General features: G+C 33.6%; 1 protein-coding gene across 1 annotated transcript in view; it reads left to right on the top strand.

Annotated features, from left to right (window-relative positions):
• Window positions 1-17,635, top strand: part of LOC142336274 (splicing factor Cactin-like) — a 140,103-nt gene that overhangs the window by 34,930 nt on the left and 87,538 nt on the right. The window contains exons 3-4 of the mRNA XM_075384970.1: window positions 13,207-13,339; window positions 13,685-13,759. Coding sequence (XP_075241085.1) covers window positions 13,207-13,339; window positions 13,685-13,759 — 208 coding nt within the window. The remainder of the gene's footprint in view (window positions 1-13,206; window positions 13,340-13,684; window positions 13,760-17,635) is intronic.

The following is a 17,635-nucleotide window of genomic DNA, read 5'->3' as shown; positions in this document are numbered from 1 at the left end:
GAATATGTGATGACTAAATGCACCACAGGCTGAGTTATGATTTCTCATGGCTTCTGAAAATGTTTTTTTTCTGTTGCTTCTTTTGAACTGAATAAGAAATAGTTGATTTTGTTGGACTATCTTTTCCAGGTTGATGTTTGAAGTTCGTTTTTCCAATGCTTTGATTTTCCCTATTTATGTGTTTAATGAAGACACCTCTGATTGAGTCAATATATCTCATGGTGTCTGAACTTCCGTTTTTCTTCTGACCTTTTAAAATTTTTAAATTTATGTCAATTTACTGTTTTGAGTCTTTAATGTTTTTTCACGATGTTTGAAATTCAGTTCTTCAGGGCTCCGATGTTGTTTAATTATTATGCCTTGACTAAGACATTCACTGTAGAATTTTTCTCATGACTTCTGTGCTCTATTGAATTATGTTTGCTGCTCCCATTGAAAAATTATTGATATTTTGTTTGTTTATTTTTTGATTCAAGACTGATGTTAGCAATGGGTTTCGGAATATTGTTTTTCTTTTCCTCTGACATTTTTTTAAGAGTAAGTGATGACTAAATGCACCACCGGCTGACATATGATTTCTCATGGCATCTGAAAATTTTTTTTTTCTGTTGCTTCTTTTGAACTGAATTAGAAATAGTTGATTTTGTTGGACTATTTTTTCCAGGTTGATGTTTGAAGTTCGTTTTTCCAATGCTTTGATTTTCCCTATTTATGTGTTTAGTGAAGACACCTCTGATTGAGTCAATATATGTCATGGCGTCTGAACTTCCGTTTTTCTTCTGACCTTTTGAAATTTTTAAATTTATGTCAATTTATTGTTTTGAGTCTTTAATGTTTTCTCACGATTTGTTTGAAATTCAGTTTTTCAGGGCTCCGATCTTGTTTAATTATTATGCCCTGACTAAGACATTCACCTGTAGAATTTTTCTCATGACTTCTGTGCTCTACTAAATTATGTTTGCTGCTCCCATTGAAAAATTATTGATATTTTGTTTGTTTATTTTTCGATTTAAGACTGATGTTAGCAATGGGTTTCGGAATATTGTTTCTTTTCCTGACATTTTTTTAGAATATGTGATGACTAAATGCACCTCCGGCTGACTTATGGTTTCTCATGGCGTTTGAAAATCTTTTTTTCTGTTGCTTCTTTTGAACTGAATTAGAAATAGTTGGTTTTGTTGAACTATTTCTTTCCAGGTTGATGTTTGAAGTTCGTTTCTCCAATGCTTTGATTTTAACTATTTATGTGTTTAGTGAAGACACCTCTGATTGAGTCAATATATGTCATGGCGTCTGAACTCCCGTTTTTCTTCTGCTGACCTTTTGAAATTTTTAAATTTATGTCAATTTACTGTTTTGAGTCTTTAATTTTTTTTCACGATTTGTTTGAAATTCAGTTTTTCAGGGCTCCGATCTTGTTTAATTATTTTGCCCTGACTAAGACATTCGCCTGTAGAATTTTTCTCATGACTTCTGTGTTCTATTAAATTATGTTTGCTGCTCCCATTGAAAAATTATTGATATTTTGTTTGTTTAATTTTTGATTTAAGACTGATGTTAGCAATGGGTTTCGGAATATTGTTTTTCTTCTCCTCTGACATTTTTTAAGAGTAAGTGATGACTAAATGCACCACGGGCTGACTTATGATTTGTCATGGCGTCTGATAATGTTTTTTTTCCTGTTGCTTCTTTAGAACTGAATAAGAAATAGTTGATTTTGTTGGACTATTTTTTCCAGGTTGACGTTTGAAGTTCGTTTTTCCAATGCTTTGATTTTCCCTATTTATGTGTTTAGTGAAGACACCTCTGATTGAGTCAATATGTCATGGCGTCCGAACTTCCGTATTTCTTCTGACCTTTTCAAATTTTTAAATTTATGTCAATTTACTGTTTTGAGTCTTCAATGTTTTCTCACGATTTGTTTGAAATTCAGTTTTTCAGGGCTCCGATCTTGTTTAATTATCATGCCTTGACTAAGACATTCTTCTGTAAAATTTTTCTCACCACTTCCATGATCTACTAAATTATGTTTGCTGCTCCCATTGAAAAATTATTTATATTTTGTTTGTTTAATTTTTGATTTAAGACTGATGTTAGCAATGGGTTTCAGAATATTGTTTTTCTTTTCCTGACATTTTTTAAGGATATGTCACGACTAAATGCACCACCGGCTGACTTATGATTTCTCATGGCGTCTGAGAATGTTTTTTTTCTGTTGCTTCTTTTGAACTGAATTAGAAATAATTGATTTTGTTGTACTATTTTTTCCAGGTTGATGTTTGAAGTTCGTTTCTCCAATGCTTTGATTTTCCTTATTTATGTGTTTAGTGAAGACACCTCTGATTGACTCAATAAATGCCATAGCGTCTGAACTTCCGTTTTTCTTCTGCTGACCTTTTGAAATTTTTAAATTTATGTCAATTTACTGTTTTGAGTCTTTAATGTTTTCTCACGATTTGTTTGAAAGTCAGTTTTTCAGGGCTCCGATCTTGTTTAATTATTATGCCTTGACTAAGACATTCACCTGTAGAATTTTTCTCATGACTTCTGTGCTCTATTAAATTATGTTTGCTGCTCCCATTGAAAAGTTATTGATATTTTGTTGTTTATTTTTTGATGTAAGACTGATGTTAGCAATGGGTTTCGGAATATTGTTTTTCTTTTCCTCTGACATTTTTTTAAGAGTACGTGATGACTAAATGCACCACCGGCTGACTTATGATTTCTCATGGCGTCTGAAAATTTTTTTTTTTCTGTTGCTTCTTTTGAACTGAATTAGAAATAGTTGATTTTGTTGGACTATTTTTTCCAGGTTGATGTTTGAAGTTCGTTTTTCCAATGCTTTGATTTTCCCTATTTATGTGTTTAGTGAAGACACCTCTGGTTGAGTCAATATATGTCATGGCGTCTGAACTTCCGTTTTTCTTCTGCTGACCTTTTGAAATTTTTAAATTTAGGTCAATTTACTGTTTTGAGTCTTTAATGTTTTCTCACGATTTGTTTGAAATTCAGTTTTTCAGGGCTCCGATCTTGTTTAATTATTATGCCTTGACTAAGACATTCACCTGTAAAATTTTTCTCACCACTTCTATGATCTACTAAATTATGTTTGCTGCTCCCATTGAAAAATTATTTATATTTTGTTTGTTTAATTTTTGATTTAAGACTGATGTTAGCAATGGGTTTCAGAATATTGTTTTTCTTTTCCTGACATTTTTTAAGAATATGTCACGACTAAATGCACCACCGGCTGACTTATGATTTCTCATGGCGTCTGAGAATGTTTTTTTTCTGTTGCTTCTTTTGAACTGAATTAGAAATAATTGATTTTGTTGTACTATTTTTTCCAGGTTGATGTTTGAAGTTCGTTTCTCCAATGCTCTGATTTTCCCTATTTATGTGTTTAGTGAAGACACCTTTGATTGACTTAATAAATGCCATAGCGTCTGAACTTCCGTTTTTCTTCTGCTGACCTTTTGAAATTTTTAAATTTATGTCAATTTACTGTTTTGAGTCTTTAATAATTTCTCACGATTTGTTTGAAAGTCAGTTTTTCAGGGCTCCGATCTTGTTTAATTATTATGCCTTGACTAAGACATTCACCTGTAGTATTTTTCTCATGACTTCTGTGCTCTAATAAATTATGTTTGCTGCTCCCATTGAAAAATTATTGATATTTTGTTGTTTATTTTTTGATGTAAGACTGATGTTAGCAATGGGTTTCGGAATATTGTTTTTCTTTTCCTCTGACATTTTTTAAGAGTACGTGATGACTAAATGCACCACCGGCTGACTTATGATTTGTCATGGCGTCTGAAAATGTTTTTTTTTCTGTTGCTTCTTTTGAACTGAATAAGAAATAGTTGATTTTGTTGGACTATTTTTTCCTGGTTGATGTTTGAAGTTCATTTTTCCAATGCTTTGATTTTCCCTATTTATGTGTTTAGTGCAGACACCTCTGATTGAGTCAATATGTCATGGCGTCCGAACTTCCGTTTTTCTTCTGACCTTTTGAAATTTTTAAATTTATGTCAATTTACTGTTTTGAGTCTTTAATGTTTTCTCAGGATTTGTTTGAAATTCAGTTTTTCAGGGCCCCGATCTTGTTTAATTATTATGCCTTGACTAAGACGTTCACCTGTAAAATTTTTCTCACCACTTCTGTGCTCTACTAAATTATGTTTGCTGCTCCCATTGAAAAATTTTTGATATTTTGTTTGTTTAATTTTTGACTTAAGACTTATTTGAGCAATGGGTTTCAGAATATTGTTTTTCTTTTCCTGACATTTTTTAAGAATATGTGACGACTAAATGCACCACCGGCTGACTTATGATTTCTCATGGCGTCTGAAAATGTTTTTTTTTCTGTTGCTTCTTTTGAACTGAATTAGAAATAGTTGATTTTGTTGGACTCTTTTTTCCAGGTTGATGTTTGAAGTTCGTTTCTCTAATGCTTTGATTTTCCCTATTTATGTGTTTAGTGAAGACACCTCTGATTGAGTCAATATATGTCATGGCGTCTGAACTTCCGTTTTTCTTCTGACCTTTTGAAAATTTTAAATTTATGTCTTTTTACTGTTTTGAGTCTTTAATGTTTTCTCACGATTTGTTTGAAATTCAGTTTGTCAGGGCTCCGATCTTGTTTAATTATTATGCCCTGACTAAGACATTCACCTGTGAATTTTTCTCATGACTTCTGTGCTCTATTAATTTATGTTTGCTGCTCCCATTGAAAAATTATTGATATTTTGTTGTTTATTTTTTGATTTAAGACTGATGTTAGCAATTGGTTTTGGAATATTGTTTTTCTTTTCCTGACATTTTTTAAGAGTACGTGATGACTAAATGCACCACCGGCTGACTTATGATTTGTCATGGCGTCTGAAAAAGTTTTTTTCTGTATCTTCTTTTGAACTGAATAAGAAATAGTTGATTTTGTTGGACTATTTTTTCCAGGTTGATTTTTGAAGTTCGTTTTTCCAATGCTTTGATTTTCCCTATTTATGTGTTTAGTGAAGAAACCTCTGATTGAGTCAATATGTTATGGCGTCCGAACTTCCGTTTTTCTTCTGACCTTTTGAAATTTATAAATTTATGTCAATTTACTTTTTTGAGTCTTTAATGTTTTCTCACGATTTGTTTGAAATTCAGTTTTTCAGGGCTCCGATCTTGTTTAATTATTATGCCTTGACTAAGACAATCACCTGTAAAATTTTTCTCAACACTTCTGTGCTCTACTAAATTATGTTTGCTGCTCCCGTTGAAAAATTATTGATATTTTGTTTGTTTAATTTTTGATTTAAGACTGATGTTAGCAATGGGTTTCAGAATATTGTTTTTCTTCTCCTGACATTTTTTAAGAATATGTGACGACTAAATGCACCACCGGCTGACTTATGATTTCTCATGGCGTCTGAAAATGTTTTTTTTCTGTTGCTTCTTTTGAACTGAATTAGAAATAGTTGATTTTGTTGGACTCTTTTTTCCAGGTTGATGTTTGAAGTTCGTTTCTCTAATGCTTTGATTTTCCCTATTTATGTGTTTAGTGAAGACACCTCTGATTGAGTCAATATATGTCATGGCGTCTGAACTTCCGTTTTTCTTCTGACCTTTTGAAAATTTTAAATTTATGTCTTTTTCTTGTTTTGAGTCTTTAATGTTTTCTCACGATTTGTTTGAAATCCAGTTTTTCAGGGCTCCGATCTTGTTTAATTATTATGCCCTGACTAAGACATTCACCTGTGAATTTTTCTCATGACTTCTGTGCTCTATTAATTTATGTTTGCTGCTCCCATTGAAAAATTATTGATATTTTGTTGTTTATTTTTTGATTTAAGACTGATGTTAGCAATTGGTTTCGGAATATTGTTTTTCTTTTCCTGACATTTTTTAAGAGTACGTGATGACTAAATGCACCACCGGCTGACTTATGATTTGTTATGGCGTCTGAAAAAGTTTTTTTCTGTATCTTCTTTTGAACTGAATAAGAAATAGTTGATTTTGTTGGACTATTTTTTCCAGGTTGATTTTTGAAGTTCGTTTTTCCAATGCTTTGATTTTCCCTATTTATGTGTTTAGTGAAGACACCTCTGATTGAGTCAATATGTTATGGCGTCCGAACTTCCGTTTTTCTTCTGACCTTTTGAAATTTATAAATTTATGTCAATTTACTGTTTTGAGTCTTTAATGTTTTCTCACGATTTCTTTGAAATTCAGTTTTTCAGGGCTCCGATCTTGTTTAATTATTATGCCTTGACTAAGACAATCACCTGTAAATTTTTTCTCAACACTTCTGTGCTCTACTAAATTATGTTTGCTGCTCCCATTGAAAAATTATTGATATTTTGTTTGTTTAATTTTTGATTTAAGACTGATGTTAGCAATGGGTTTCAGAATATTGTTTTTCTTTTCCTGACATTTTTTAAGAATATGTGACGACTAAATGCACCACCGGCTGACTTATGATTTCTCATGGCGCCTGATAATGTTTTTTTCTGTTGCTTCTTTTGAACTGAATTAGAAATAGTTGATTTTGTTGGACTATTTTTTCCAGGTTGATGTTTGAAGTTCGTTTTTCCAATTCTTTGATTTACCCTATTTATGTGTTGAGTGAAGACACCTCCGATTGACTCAATAAATGCCATGGCGTCTGAAGTTTTGTTTTGTCTTCTACTAACTTTTCGAAATTTTTAAGGTCAGTCCATTGTTTTATTCTGAATATATCTAAATTTTATTTGTTACTTGTTTTGAATCACTAATGTTTCCCGCGTTTTGTTTCAAATTCAGTTTTTCAAGGCTCTGATTTTGTTTAACGAATTTATCATTAAAAAATAACCACCTGTTGGAGAATATTTTTGAATGGCGTTTTTACACTATTGTGATAAGTCCATTTCTTCTTCATTCTGAAATTATCGTCGCTCTGGATTTTGAATTGGCAATACTTTGACTCTTTTTAGAAATATGTTATGACTAAAAGCACCTACAGCCGATTGATTAATTTCATGGCTCCTGAAGATGTGTTGTTCTGTTGTTTCGGTTCTTTTGCTTCTCTTTTTAGCTGAATGTTGTTAATGAGTTGATGTATTGGACAGTTTGCAGATTCTCCTTTGAAGTTCGTTTGTCCGATGATTGATGTTCCTTATTTATCATAGACTAAATCAACTTGTATCATGATGTCTGAGATGTTTTTTGTTTATTCTGCTGCTGCCCTTTTGAAACTTGTTCTAATCGTATGATCATTGACTGTTTTTGGGTCCCGAAACTTTCCCACGAATTGTTTGAAATTCAGTTTTGCAAAGCTCTGATTTTTTTAAAATTCATATATAGTGACTAAAAAACCACATGCTGGAAATTGTTTTCTTTTGGCTTCTGTACTGTATCAAGTTCAGTCCGTTGTTTCATTCTCTAATTGTCGAAATTTCCTTTAATACTTGTTTTGAGTCACTAATGTTTCCCACGATTTTTTTCAAATTCAGTTTTTCAAGGCTCTGATTTTGTTTAACGAATATATCATTAAAAAAGAGCCACCTAATGGAGAATATTTTTGTATGGCGTTTTTACACTACTGAGTTCAGTCCATTTTCATTCTGAAATTATTTAAATTTTGATTAATACTTGTGTATAGTGACTGGTAGCAAAGTCGCTCTGGATTTTGATTTGGCAATACTTTTTAAAATCTTGTTATGACTGAAACACCTACGACCGATTGATTAATTTCATAGCTTGTGAAGATGTGTTGTTCTGTTGCTTCTGTTCTTGTGCTTCTCTTTTGAACTGAATTTTGTTAAAGAGTTGATGTGTTGGACTGTTTCCAGATTCTCATTTGAAATTCGCTTATCCGATGCTTGATATTCCTTATTTATCAAAGACTTAATCAAATTGTATCATGATGCCTGAGATGTTTTTTGTTTATTCTGCTGCTGTCCTTTTGAAACTTGTTCTAATCGTATGATTGACTGTTTTTGGGTCCCTAAACTTTCCCACGATTTGTTTGAAATGCAGTTTTGCAAAGCTCTGATTTTTTTAAATTCATATATAATGACTAAAAAAACCACATGCTGGAAATTGTTTTCTTATGGCTTCGTACTCTATCAAGTTCAGTCCGTTGTTTCATCACTATTTGTCGAAATTTCCTTTAATACTTGTTTTGAGTCACTAATGTTTCCCACCATTTTTTTTTCAAATTCAGTTTTTCAAGCTACTGATGTTTTTTTTACAAATTTCTTATTATTAAAAGAACCACCTATTGGACAATCTTTTTGAATGATGTTTTGACTTTATTGACTTCAGTAAATTTTTTCATTCTGAAATTATCGACATTTTGATCAATACTTGTGTATAGTGACTGTTAGCAAAGTCGCTCTGGATTTTGAATTGGCAATACTTTGACTCTCTTTAGAATCTTGTTATGACTAAAAGCACCTACAGCCGGTTGATTAATTTCATAGCTTGTGAAGATGTGTTGTTCTGTTGCTTCTGTTCTTGTGCTTCTCTTTTTAACTGAATGTTGTTAAAGAGTTGATGTGTTAGAATGTTTCCATGTTCTCATTTGAAGTTGGTTTATCCGATGATTGATATTCTTTGTTTATCAAAGACTAAATCAAATTGTATCATGGTGTCTGAAATGTTTCTTGTTTCTTCTGCTGCTGCCTTTTGAAACTTTTTCTAAGCATATGATCATTGACTGTTTTTGAGTCCCTAAAGTTTCCCACGATTTGTTTGGAATTCAGTTTTGCAAAGCTCTGATTTTTTTTAAATTAATATCTAATGACTAAAAAAACCACCTGCTGGACAATGTTTTCTTATTGCTTCTGTACTCTATCAAGTCCCATCTGTTGTTTCATTCTGAAATTATCGAACTTTTGATCAATACTTGTGTATATTGACTGTTAGCAAAGTCGCTCTTTGTTTTGAATTGGCAATACTTTGACTCTTTTTAGAAATATGTTATGACTAAAAGCACCTACAGCCGATTGATTAATTTCATGGCTCGTGAAGATGTGTTGTTCTGTTGTTTCGGTTCTTTCGCTTCTATTTTTAACTGACTGTTGTTAAAGAGTTGATGTGTTGGACTGTTTCCAGATTCTCCTTTGAAGTTCTTTGGTACGATGATTGATGTTCCTTATTTATCATAGACTAAATCAACTTGTATCATGATGTGTGAGATGTTTTTTGTTTATTTAGCTGCTGCCCTTTTGAAAATTCTTCTAATCGTATGATCATTGACTGTTTTTGAGTCCCTAAACTTTCCCGCGATTTATTTGAAGTTCAGTTTTGCAAAGCTCTGATTTTTTTAAATTCATATATAATGACTAAAAAAACCACATGCTGGAAATTGTTTTCTTATGGCTTCTGTACTCTATCAAGTTCAGTCCGTTGTTTCATCACTATTTGTCGAAATTTCCTTTAATACTTGTTTTGAGTCACTAATGTTTCCCACCATTTTTTTTTCAAATTCAGTTTTTCAAGCTACTGATGTTCTTTTACAAATTTATTATTACTAAAAGACCCACCTATTGGACAGTCTTTTTGAATGATGTATTTACTTCATTGACTTCAGTACATTTTTTTCATTCTGAAATTATCGACATTTTGATCAATACTTCTGCATAGTGACTGTTAGCAAAGTCGATCTGGATTTTGATTTGGCAATACTTTGACTCCTTTTAGAAACATGTTATGACTAAAAGAACCTGCGGCCGATTAGTTAATTTGATGGCTCGTGAAGATGTGTTGTTCTGTTGCTTCTGTTCTTGTGCTTCTCTTTTTAACTGAATGTTGTTAAATGATGTGTTGGAATGTTTCCATGTTCTCATTTAAAGTTGGTTTATCCGATGACTGATATTCCTTTTTTATCAAAGACTAAATCAAATTGTACCATGGTGTCTGAAATGTTTCTTGTTTATTTTGCTGCTGCCCTTTTGAAACTTGTTCTAAGCATATGATCATTGACTGTTTTTGAGTCCCTAAAGTTTCCCACGATTTGTTTGGAATTCAGTTTTGCAAAGCTCTGATATTTCAAATTAATATCTAATGACTAAAAAAACCACCTGCTGGACAATGTTTTCTTATTGCTTCTGTACTCTATCAAGTCCCATCTGTTGTTTCATTCTGAATTTGTCAAAATTTCGTTTAATACGAAATTTGTGTCACTAATGTTTCCCACAATTTATTTCAAATTCAGTTTTTCAAGACTCTGATGTTCTTTAACAAATTTGTAATTACTAAAAGAACCACCTATTGGACAATCTTTTTGAATGGTGTATTTACTTTATTGACTTCAGTCCATTTTTTCATTCTGAAATTATCGCAATTTTGGTCAATACTTGTGTATAGTGACTGTTAGCAAAGTCGCTCTGGAATTTGATTTGGCAATACTTTGACTCTTTTTAGACTCTTGTTATGACTAAAAGCACCTGCGGCCGATTGATTAATTTCATGGCTTGTGAAGATGTGTTGTTCTGTTGCTTCTGTTCTTGTGCTTCTCTTTTGAACTGAATGTTGTTAAAGAGTTGATGTGTTGGACTGTTTCCAGATTCTCATTTGAAATTTGTTTATCCAATGCCTGATATTCCTTATTTATCAAAGACTAAATCAAATTGTATAATCGTGTCTGAAATGTTTTTTGTTTTTTCTGCTGCTGTCCTTTTGAAACGTGTTCTAAATATATGATAATTGACTGCTTTTGAGTCCCTAAGGTGTCACACGATTTGTTTGAATTTCAGTTCCGCAAGGCTCTGATTTATATATATATATATATATATATATATATATATATATAAAGAGAGAGAGAGAGAGAGAGAGAGAGAGAGAGACTAAAAGAACCTCATGTTGGACAATGGTTTCTCGTGGCTTCTGTAGTCTATCAGGTTCAGTCTGTTGTTTCATTTTGAAATTGTCGAAGTTTTGTTTAATGCTTGTTTTGAGTCACTAATGTTTCCCACGATTTATTTAAAATTCAGTTTTTCAAGGCTCTGATGTTGTTTAACGAATTTATAACTTTAAGAAAGCACCTATTGGAGAATCTTTTTAAATGGCGTATTTACACTATTGAGTTCGGTCCATTTTTTCATTCTGAAGTCCTCGGAATTTTGATCAGTACTTGTTTATAGTGACTGTTAGCAAAATCGCTCTGGATTTTGATTTGGCAATACTTTGACTCTTTTTAGAATCTTGTTATGACTAAACGCACCTTCGGCCGATTAGTTAATTTCGTGGCTTGTGAAGATGTGTTGTTCTGTTGCTTCTGTTCCTGTGCTTTCCTTTTGAACTGAATTTTGTTAGAGTTGATGTGTTGGAATGTTTCCATGTTCTCATTTAAAGTCGGTTTATCCGATGACTGATATTCCTTTTTTATCAAAGACTAAATTAAGTTGTACCATGGTGTCTGAAATGTTTCTTGTTTATTTACATTATTGAGTTCGGTTCATTTTTTTCATTCTGAAATTATCGGAATTTTGATCAATACTTGTTTTGTGTGACTAATGTTCGCAAAGTTTTCTTGATGTTGGTTGTATTCTTTTGAGATTTTTGGAAACTTGTCATGACTAAATGCACCAGCGGCTGATTAAGTGTTTTCATGGCTTGTGAAGATGTGTTGTACTGTTGCTTCTGTTCTTGTGCTTCCCTTTTGAACTTAATGTTGTTGATGTGTTGGGCTGTTTCCAGATTCTCATTTAAAGTTTGTCTATCCGAATTCTTTCTCTTGGCTTTTGTTCTCTATCAAGTCCACTCTGTTGTTTCATTCTGAAATTATCAAAGTTTTGTTTAATACTTCTTTTGAGTCACTAATGCCTCCCACGATTTGTTTGAAATTCAGTTTTTCAAGGCTCTGAATTTCTTTAACTGATATATAATTACTAAAAGAACCACAATCCCTTTGCATGGTTTATGTACTCTATTGGGTTCAGTTCGTTTTTTTTCATTCTGAAAGTATCGAAATTTCGTTTAAAAATTGTGTGTAGAAACTTTTAGCAAACTTTTTCTGGATTTTGATTTGGCATTACTTTGACTTTTTTTAATAAACATGTGATGACTAAATGCAGCACCGGCAGATTATGATTTCTCATGGCGTCTGAAGATTTTATATTCAGTTGCTTCCCTTTTGAACTGAATTTTGTTAAATGGTTAATTGTTCAACTATTTTTGATTTGTTGTTTCGTTTCTAAGATGCTTTGATATTCCTTATTTGTGCGTTGACTCAATTCACAAATAACTGACTCAAGATTTCTGAAGGCCTCTGAACTCTCTAATGCTTAATTTGTTGCTGCCCTAGTGAAAGTTGTTAATTTAAGTTCACTGACTGTTTTGAGTCACTTATGTTTTCCACGATTTGCTTGAAATTCAGTTATTCAAGGCTTGAGTTTCCATAATCAATATCTTAAAGAAGCATTTGCTGCTTTTTTCTCTTGGCTTCTGTACTGTATTAAGTTCACTGCCACTGCGTTGTTCAGTTCTGAAGTTATCGAAATTTTGTTCAATACTTGTTTTGAGTGACTAATGTTTGCAATGTTTTCTTGATATTGGTTTTGTATTCCTTTGACATTTTTTACAAACATGCGATGAGTTAATGCACCACCGGCTGATTTTTGATTTCTCATGGCGTCTGAAGATTTTCTGTCCTGTTGCATCCCATTTGAGCTGAATTTTGAATAGTTGATTTGTTGGAACGTTTTTTCAGATTGTTGTTTGAAGTTTGTTTTTGGCTAAATTGTACCGAAAAACAAAAACTTTACCGTGGTCAAGCTTTTCAATTTCCCCTTTGGGATTTATCTATTTTGAATGACTCCATCAGCCAAAAGTTTTGTTTCTTGTTACGCTTTTCGCGCGTTGGAATGTTTTTGAAAGCAAAAAATTTTGCTGACTTCTCTAGGCTAGTTTTCTCTTCCTGTTCAATTCGGATGAAATGAAATCAGAAACGGGATAAACGCGTTGTTATGGTCTTTTGGTCTTTTGCTGCTGGTAGATGTTTCGTATCCTCTATGGTGAAGCAGGCTTAAGCTTGACTACGTTTTCAAATCAAAAGTGCTGCAAATTTGTGGTATTATTACTCGAAAAGGAATTTTGTCAATTTTTCATTCACAATTGAGGGCAGGGAATCCATTGCGGTTTTTTCCGACAGTCTGACTTTGTTGTATATGTTGTTATATTGTTTATATATTGTTAGCTGTCAGTTTTGTGTTAATTTTGACTCTGTGATTATTTCAGATTGCAGAAGAAGCAGCAGAAAGAGCTGAAACGGAGGCAGAAGCTCGGCTGGGACGAGGAACAAATTGGGTATACAGCAGTGGACAACCCCTTCGGAGATCCAAACCTCCTTTCTTCTTTTGTATGGAAAAAGGTGGGACTATTATAGAACGCACCTCTTCCCGCAAGTTTTCATAATCACTTGGGAATCCGCAAAAACAGTGTGCGAGATTTTATCATCACTGTGACTCAATGCTGGCGTCGCAAAGCGTAATTCAGATGGACAGAATTTCGTTTATGCCCAAATATTTTAATTAAGTTCTTGCAAGCTTTATAGAAAACAAGAAAGCAATACCTACTCAAAACGATATCCAAGATCCGCACACTGATGCAACCTAATAGTTAAGGTAGTCTTAAATTATCTGTCTACGAATTTTTGAAAATCAGCAGAATGCTTCTGGAAGTTGCGTTTTATACGTTTTGCTTTATTTTGCTTTAGAAAGAGGAACAAGAAGCTAGCGCAGGCAGCAGACCATCGCGAGGGAGGAAAGAAACGTCGCCAATCAATACGGTGGTAAGTAACACTTGACTGGTAAGATACAAATAACGCACTTTGATTTAATTCTTGAATTTGTTTAATTCAAAAATATGGCACTGATTGAACGCTCGAAACGATTAAAGCTATTAAATACTCTGACGACTAAATATAGATGCAGATGTCTGATGACGACACCAGTTTCTAACACCGTCTCAGTTTCCGAAATCCCGGTTATTAATTGCTCTCGAACGAAGTTTGAAGAAATTATTGTAAACGTATATGCCTTTTTATGACCCGAAGAGGATTTATGGGATCTATTTTTATAACGCCTCGAAGAGAAGTATTGGTGGTGCTTATTTTTTTGATCGGCAATTTTGTTGGAGTATATTTTTAATAGCGGCCTCAGCTTCTCAGCCGGCTATTATAGCGCTCCTATTTTTTTTTACAATTCGAAGAATTTGAATTGTATTGGGGCGCTGTCTTTTTTACGACTCGAAGAGGAGTATTGGTTTTTAATAGCCGCGAAGCGATAGCGGCTATTATTGGGGACATCGTGGTTTTTTTACAATTCAAAGAATTTGAATTGTATTGGGGCGCTGTCTTTTTTTTAAGATCTGTTCACACATTTTCATGATTTTTGAAGTCAAATTGGAGTAGTGATTTTGGTCACGCCGAAACAGGAAATGGAGCGAAAAAGCGAGTGGTTTTGCGGCGTGAATTTTTTTGGCTCTAATTTTAAAGTAGAGTGAGAAAACGGAGTTTGAACAGAAATCGGTTTCTCGGTAGTGGTTTTTCGTTCACATGCGGCGATTTCACTCTTATTTTTACTGTTTTTTTTATTTTTTGGATCGGATGTTTCTTTAAATGGTTTTTCCAATCCATTCACAGCTCATTCTAGGCCTAGTTTGTTGTTTGAATCAAATTTCTCGCTATTGAATTATTTCTCGCTAGTGGTTTTTTTTTGTTCACATGCGGCATTTTGACGTTGATTTTCTGTTTTTTTTCTTTTTCGATCTGATTTTTTATAAAGGGTTTTCTCAATTCACTCATAGTCCGTTCTAGGTCTAGTTTTTCTGTTTAGTCAATGACAATTCTTTGAATTGTACGTCAGGACTTGTCCTGCTATGTTTTTATTAATTCGTCGTCTCCATCGATGATTCTTACAACCTGACTTCCTGGAATTGACTTCAGTGACTTGTATAGCTTTACAGTTAAAATCTGTATGTGTGACGTCATTTCTGCTTTTAGGTCATTTGCGTGACCGACCTCACTCACAAAAATGACTTCTGAACTCGCTTATGGAATTTTAATTTTTATGAACATTTTAGTTAAAGATCAAACGTTTTCATCTAAAAAGTGACAAACTTATATGCGCTTGTTCTTGAGTATTAGTCTTGAGTTTTTGCTTTCGAATATCAATTTTGAAAAAGCTCTATTAGCGCTTTTTCCCTATAAACCGTATGTGTCAAAAAAATTGACAGTCCGAATCTAAACCAAAAAGTGTAGTGGTCTATAAAAGGACTGGTGGTCGATCTGTCTATCTTATTTCTTTAGTTGTTTCAATTCATGGAATGCCACAAGCGTCTATCGCGGCTATTTTCCTGCAAGCTGCCGGCTATGTTCTTAAGGTTTTTTTTACCGGAAGTACTATTTGTTCAGACGGCGTTTTGATCTAAAAGCGAAAGAGTAAAATTGCCGTGCGAACTAATTTCTTCTGAGCTAGAGAAGTTTTGTGATCATGCGCTTCGATCAGTCAATGACTTTTTGACTTTGAAAAATGTTTTTGAGAGAATTGTGCAAATAGATAACCCTTTTTGACACCCCCCCCACCCACCCACTTCAGTCACACCCACATAATGCTAGATTCCTTAAGCCACAGCTGGCTACTACCAAAGAGAGCCAACCGCCTGTCGTTTGAGAGCATTTCGCCCGACGTTTGGCTTGTTATGTTTCTTGATCAAGTCTTAATTACCAGCTATTCTTTAGTTAGTGTTGCTATAAAATGACAATTGCTATAGCTAAACATGGCCTTTTTCACTAAAATAAATTCTACAAAATTCTTTTTTCCAGTTTTTTACAATTTTTCTGGTCATATTTCTCTGCCAAGTATCGGATGTGTGACTGATCTATGAGAAGTGTGGATTTATAGCCGGAGTAAACCTCTCAAACGGCTTTTTATTAGGCGCTCTCCTTTTAATTCGCTTTTCGTTTTGATTACGTTCGTTTTACATAAATCACAATTTTCATGTTTGAATTCTGACTAATTAATACAACATAATTAATACTTTGTTTTTCCTCACAAAAATCATTTACGTCATTTTCTTCCGTTCAATCCCAATCGCGTGTAGGGAAACTACAGGCAGCTGTTTTCCAGCAATTCGTCTGGTTTGTTTTCTGGTTTACTGAACAGAAATTGAGTATATTAGAAATTCTGTATTCGAAAATTGTTTTTGAACTCGTGAAAATTTGCCACGAATTTGTTGTTTTATTTTTGTTCAATAACCGCCGTCAGCCTTACGGATATTATTTAGGCGCTCTCCTTTTTTCAAATTCGCTTTACCTTTTGACCACGTTTTTCGTTTAACATAAGTCACAATTTTCACGTTTGACTTCTGACTAACCTCGCTCACTGTATCAACTAAAAGGATTCTAAATTATTTTACGCATTGAATTACGCAATGTAGTGATTACGGTCAATGTCAAAAGAGCAAAATTAAAAGAAACGAGATAAACCTATAAATCCCGGTCACTAAGAGATAGTGCATTAGTTTATTAATAGCTGCGCTCATCTTCTCAGTTGGCTATTATAGCGCTCCTTTTTTTTTACTCCGTCGAACTTTTTTTTGTTTTAGCCATTTTGCCGCTTTTTCGACATTTTGCGTGAAATCTGTTTGACTTCTCTAGGCTAGTTTCACTCTTCTGTCATTCTGCTCAAAGTCCTTTTAATTAGCAGCTGCTCAGCAAAGCAATTCAAAATGAAGAGAGTCAGTTTCAAAAAATCAAAGTCAGAAATAGAAACGGTATAAATCCATAAAGACTATTTTAGATGTCCTGTACTTGAACTTTGTTCTCATAAGTTTTAGTTACTATCCATAGTGACTATTGGTATTGATGCTAGACCCTGTAGCCTCTCACTGAGAGACAGGAGTATTTTCAATTACGAAATGACGTCAAAATAAATCGCAGTTAAAAATGTTTGTTTAAAAATCAATTTGTTCAATTTTTCTTTCCTTTCAATCCCAATAGAGTCATGGGAATCAACGGCGGCTATTTTCCGGCAATCTGCCGGGTATGTTTAATTGCTCTTGAACGAAGTTCGTACCAATTATTGTAAACGTGTGTCTTTTTATGCAAGTTTTTCGCTGGACAATTTTGCGCTTTTCTTCTAGAACATTCTTTGACTTCCCATGTGACTTTGTCACGCTTTTGTTCTTCATTTTTGAGTGACCTGCATTCATCTCACTCCGAAGTAAAGCTTGTTGCTAATAAAAAGTCGGTTGTAGCATAGTAACCTTGAGTGATTTATGGCGCAGTGGATAGTGCGTGTGGTTGTGGATCGGGAGGTCAATGGCTCGAATCCCGGCAGGGGAAATTATTTTTGCACCCATAAAGAACACTTGAGCTAGACTACAGCGCCTGAATTAAATTGCCCCGCCTCTCTTTCAGGAGCAATTCTTCCGACATTTGTCGGTTTATAATCGAAGTTAATTAGAGCGATTGCTGGCTGCTTTTGGTATTAAGCTTTATACCCTTCAGTTTAGAAGCTGTAGTAAGTATAGGTTTATAATCTAGCTGAAACTGTACGCTGAATTAGAACGATTTTTGAATCTTAGGAAAATTTTCTCCTTTCTTTTCTGTTGCAATCCCGGTGTGCGTATATTTTCCGGCAATCTGCCGGCTATGTTTCGAATT

This window comes from Convolutriloba macropyga, chromosome 3 (assembly GCF_964194025.1).
Source record: "Convolutriloba macropyga chromosome 3, txConMacr16.3, whole genome shotgun sequence".
In the NCBI taxonomy this organism is placed as follows: Eukaryota; Metazoa; Xenacoelomorpha; order Acoela; family Convolutidae; genus Convolutriloba; species Convolutriloba macropyga.
This window is presented reverse-complemented; position numbering and strand designations above follow the sequence as displayed.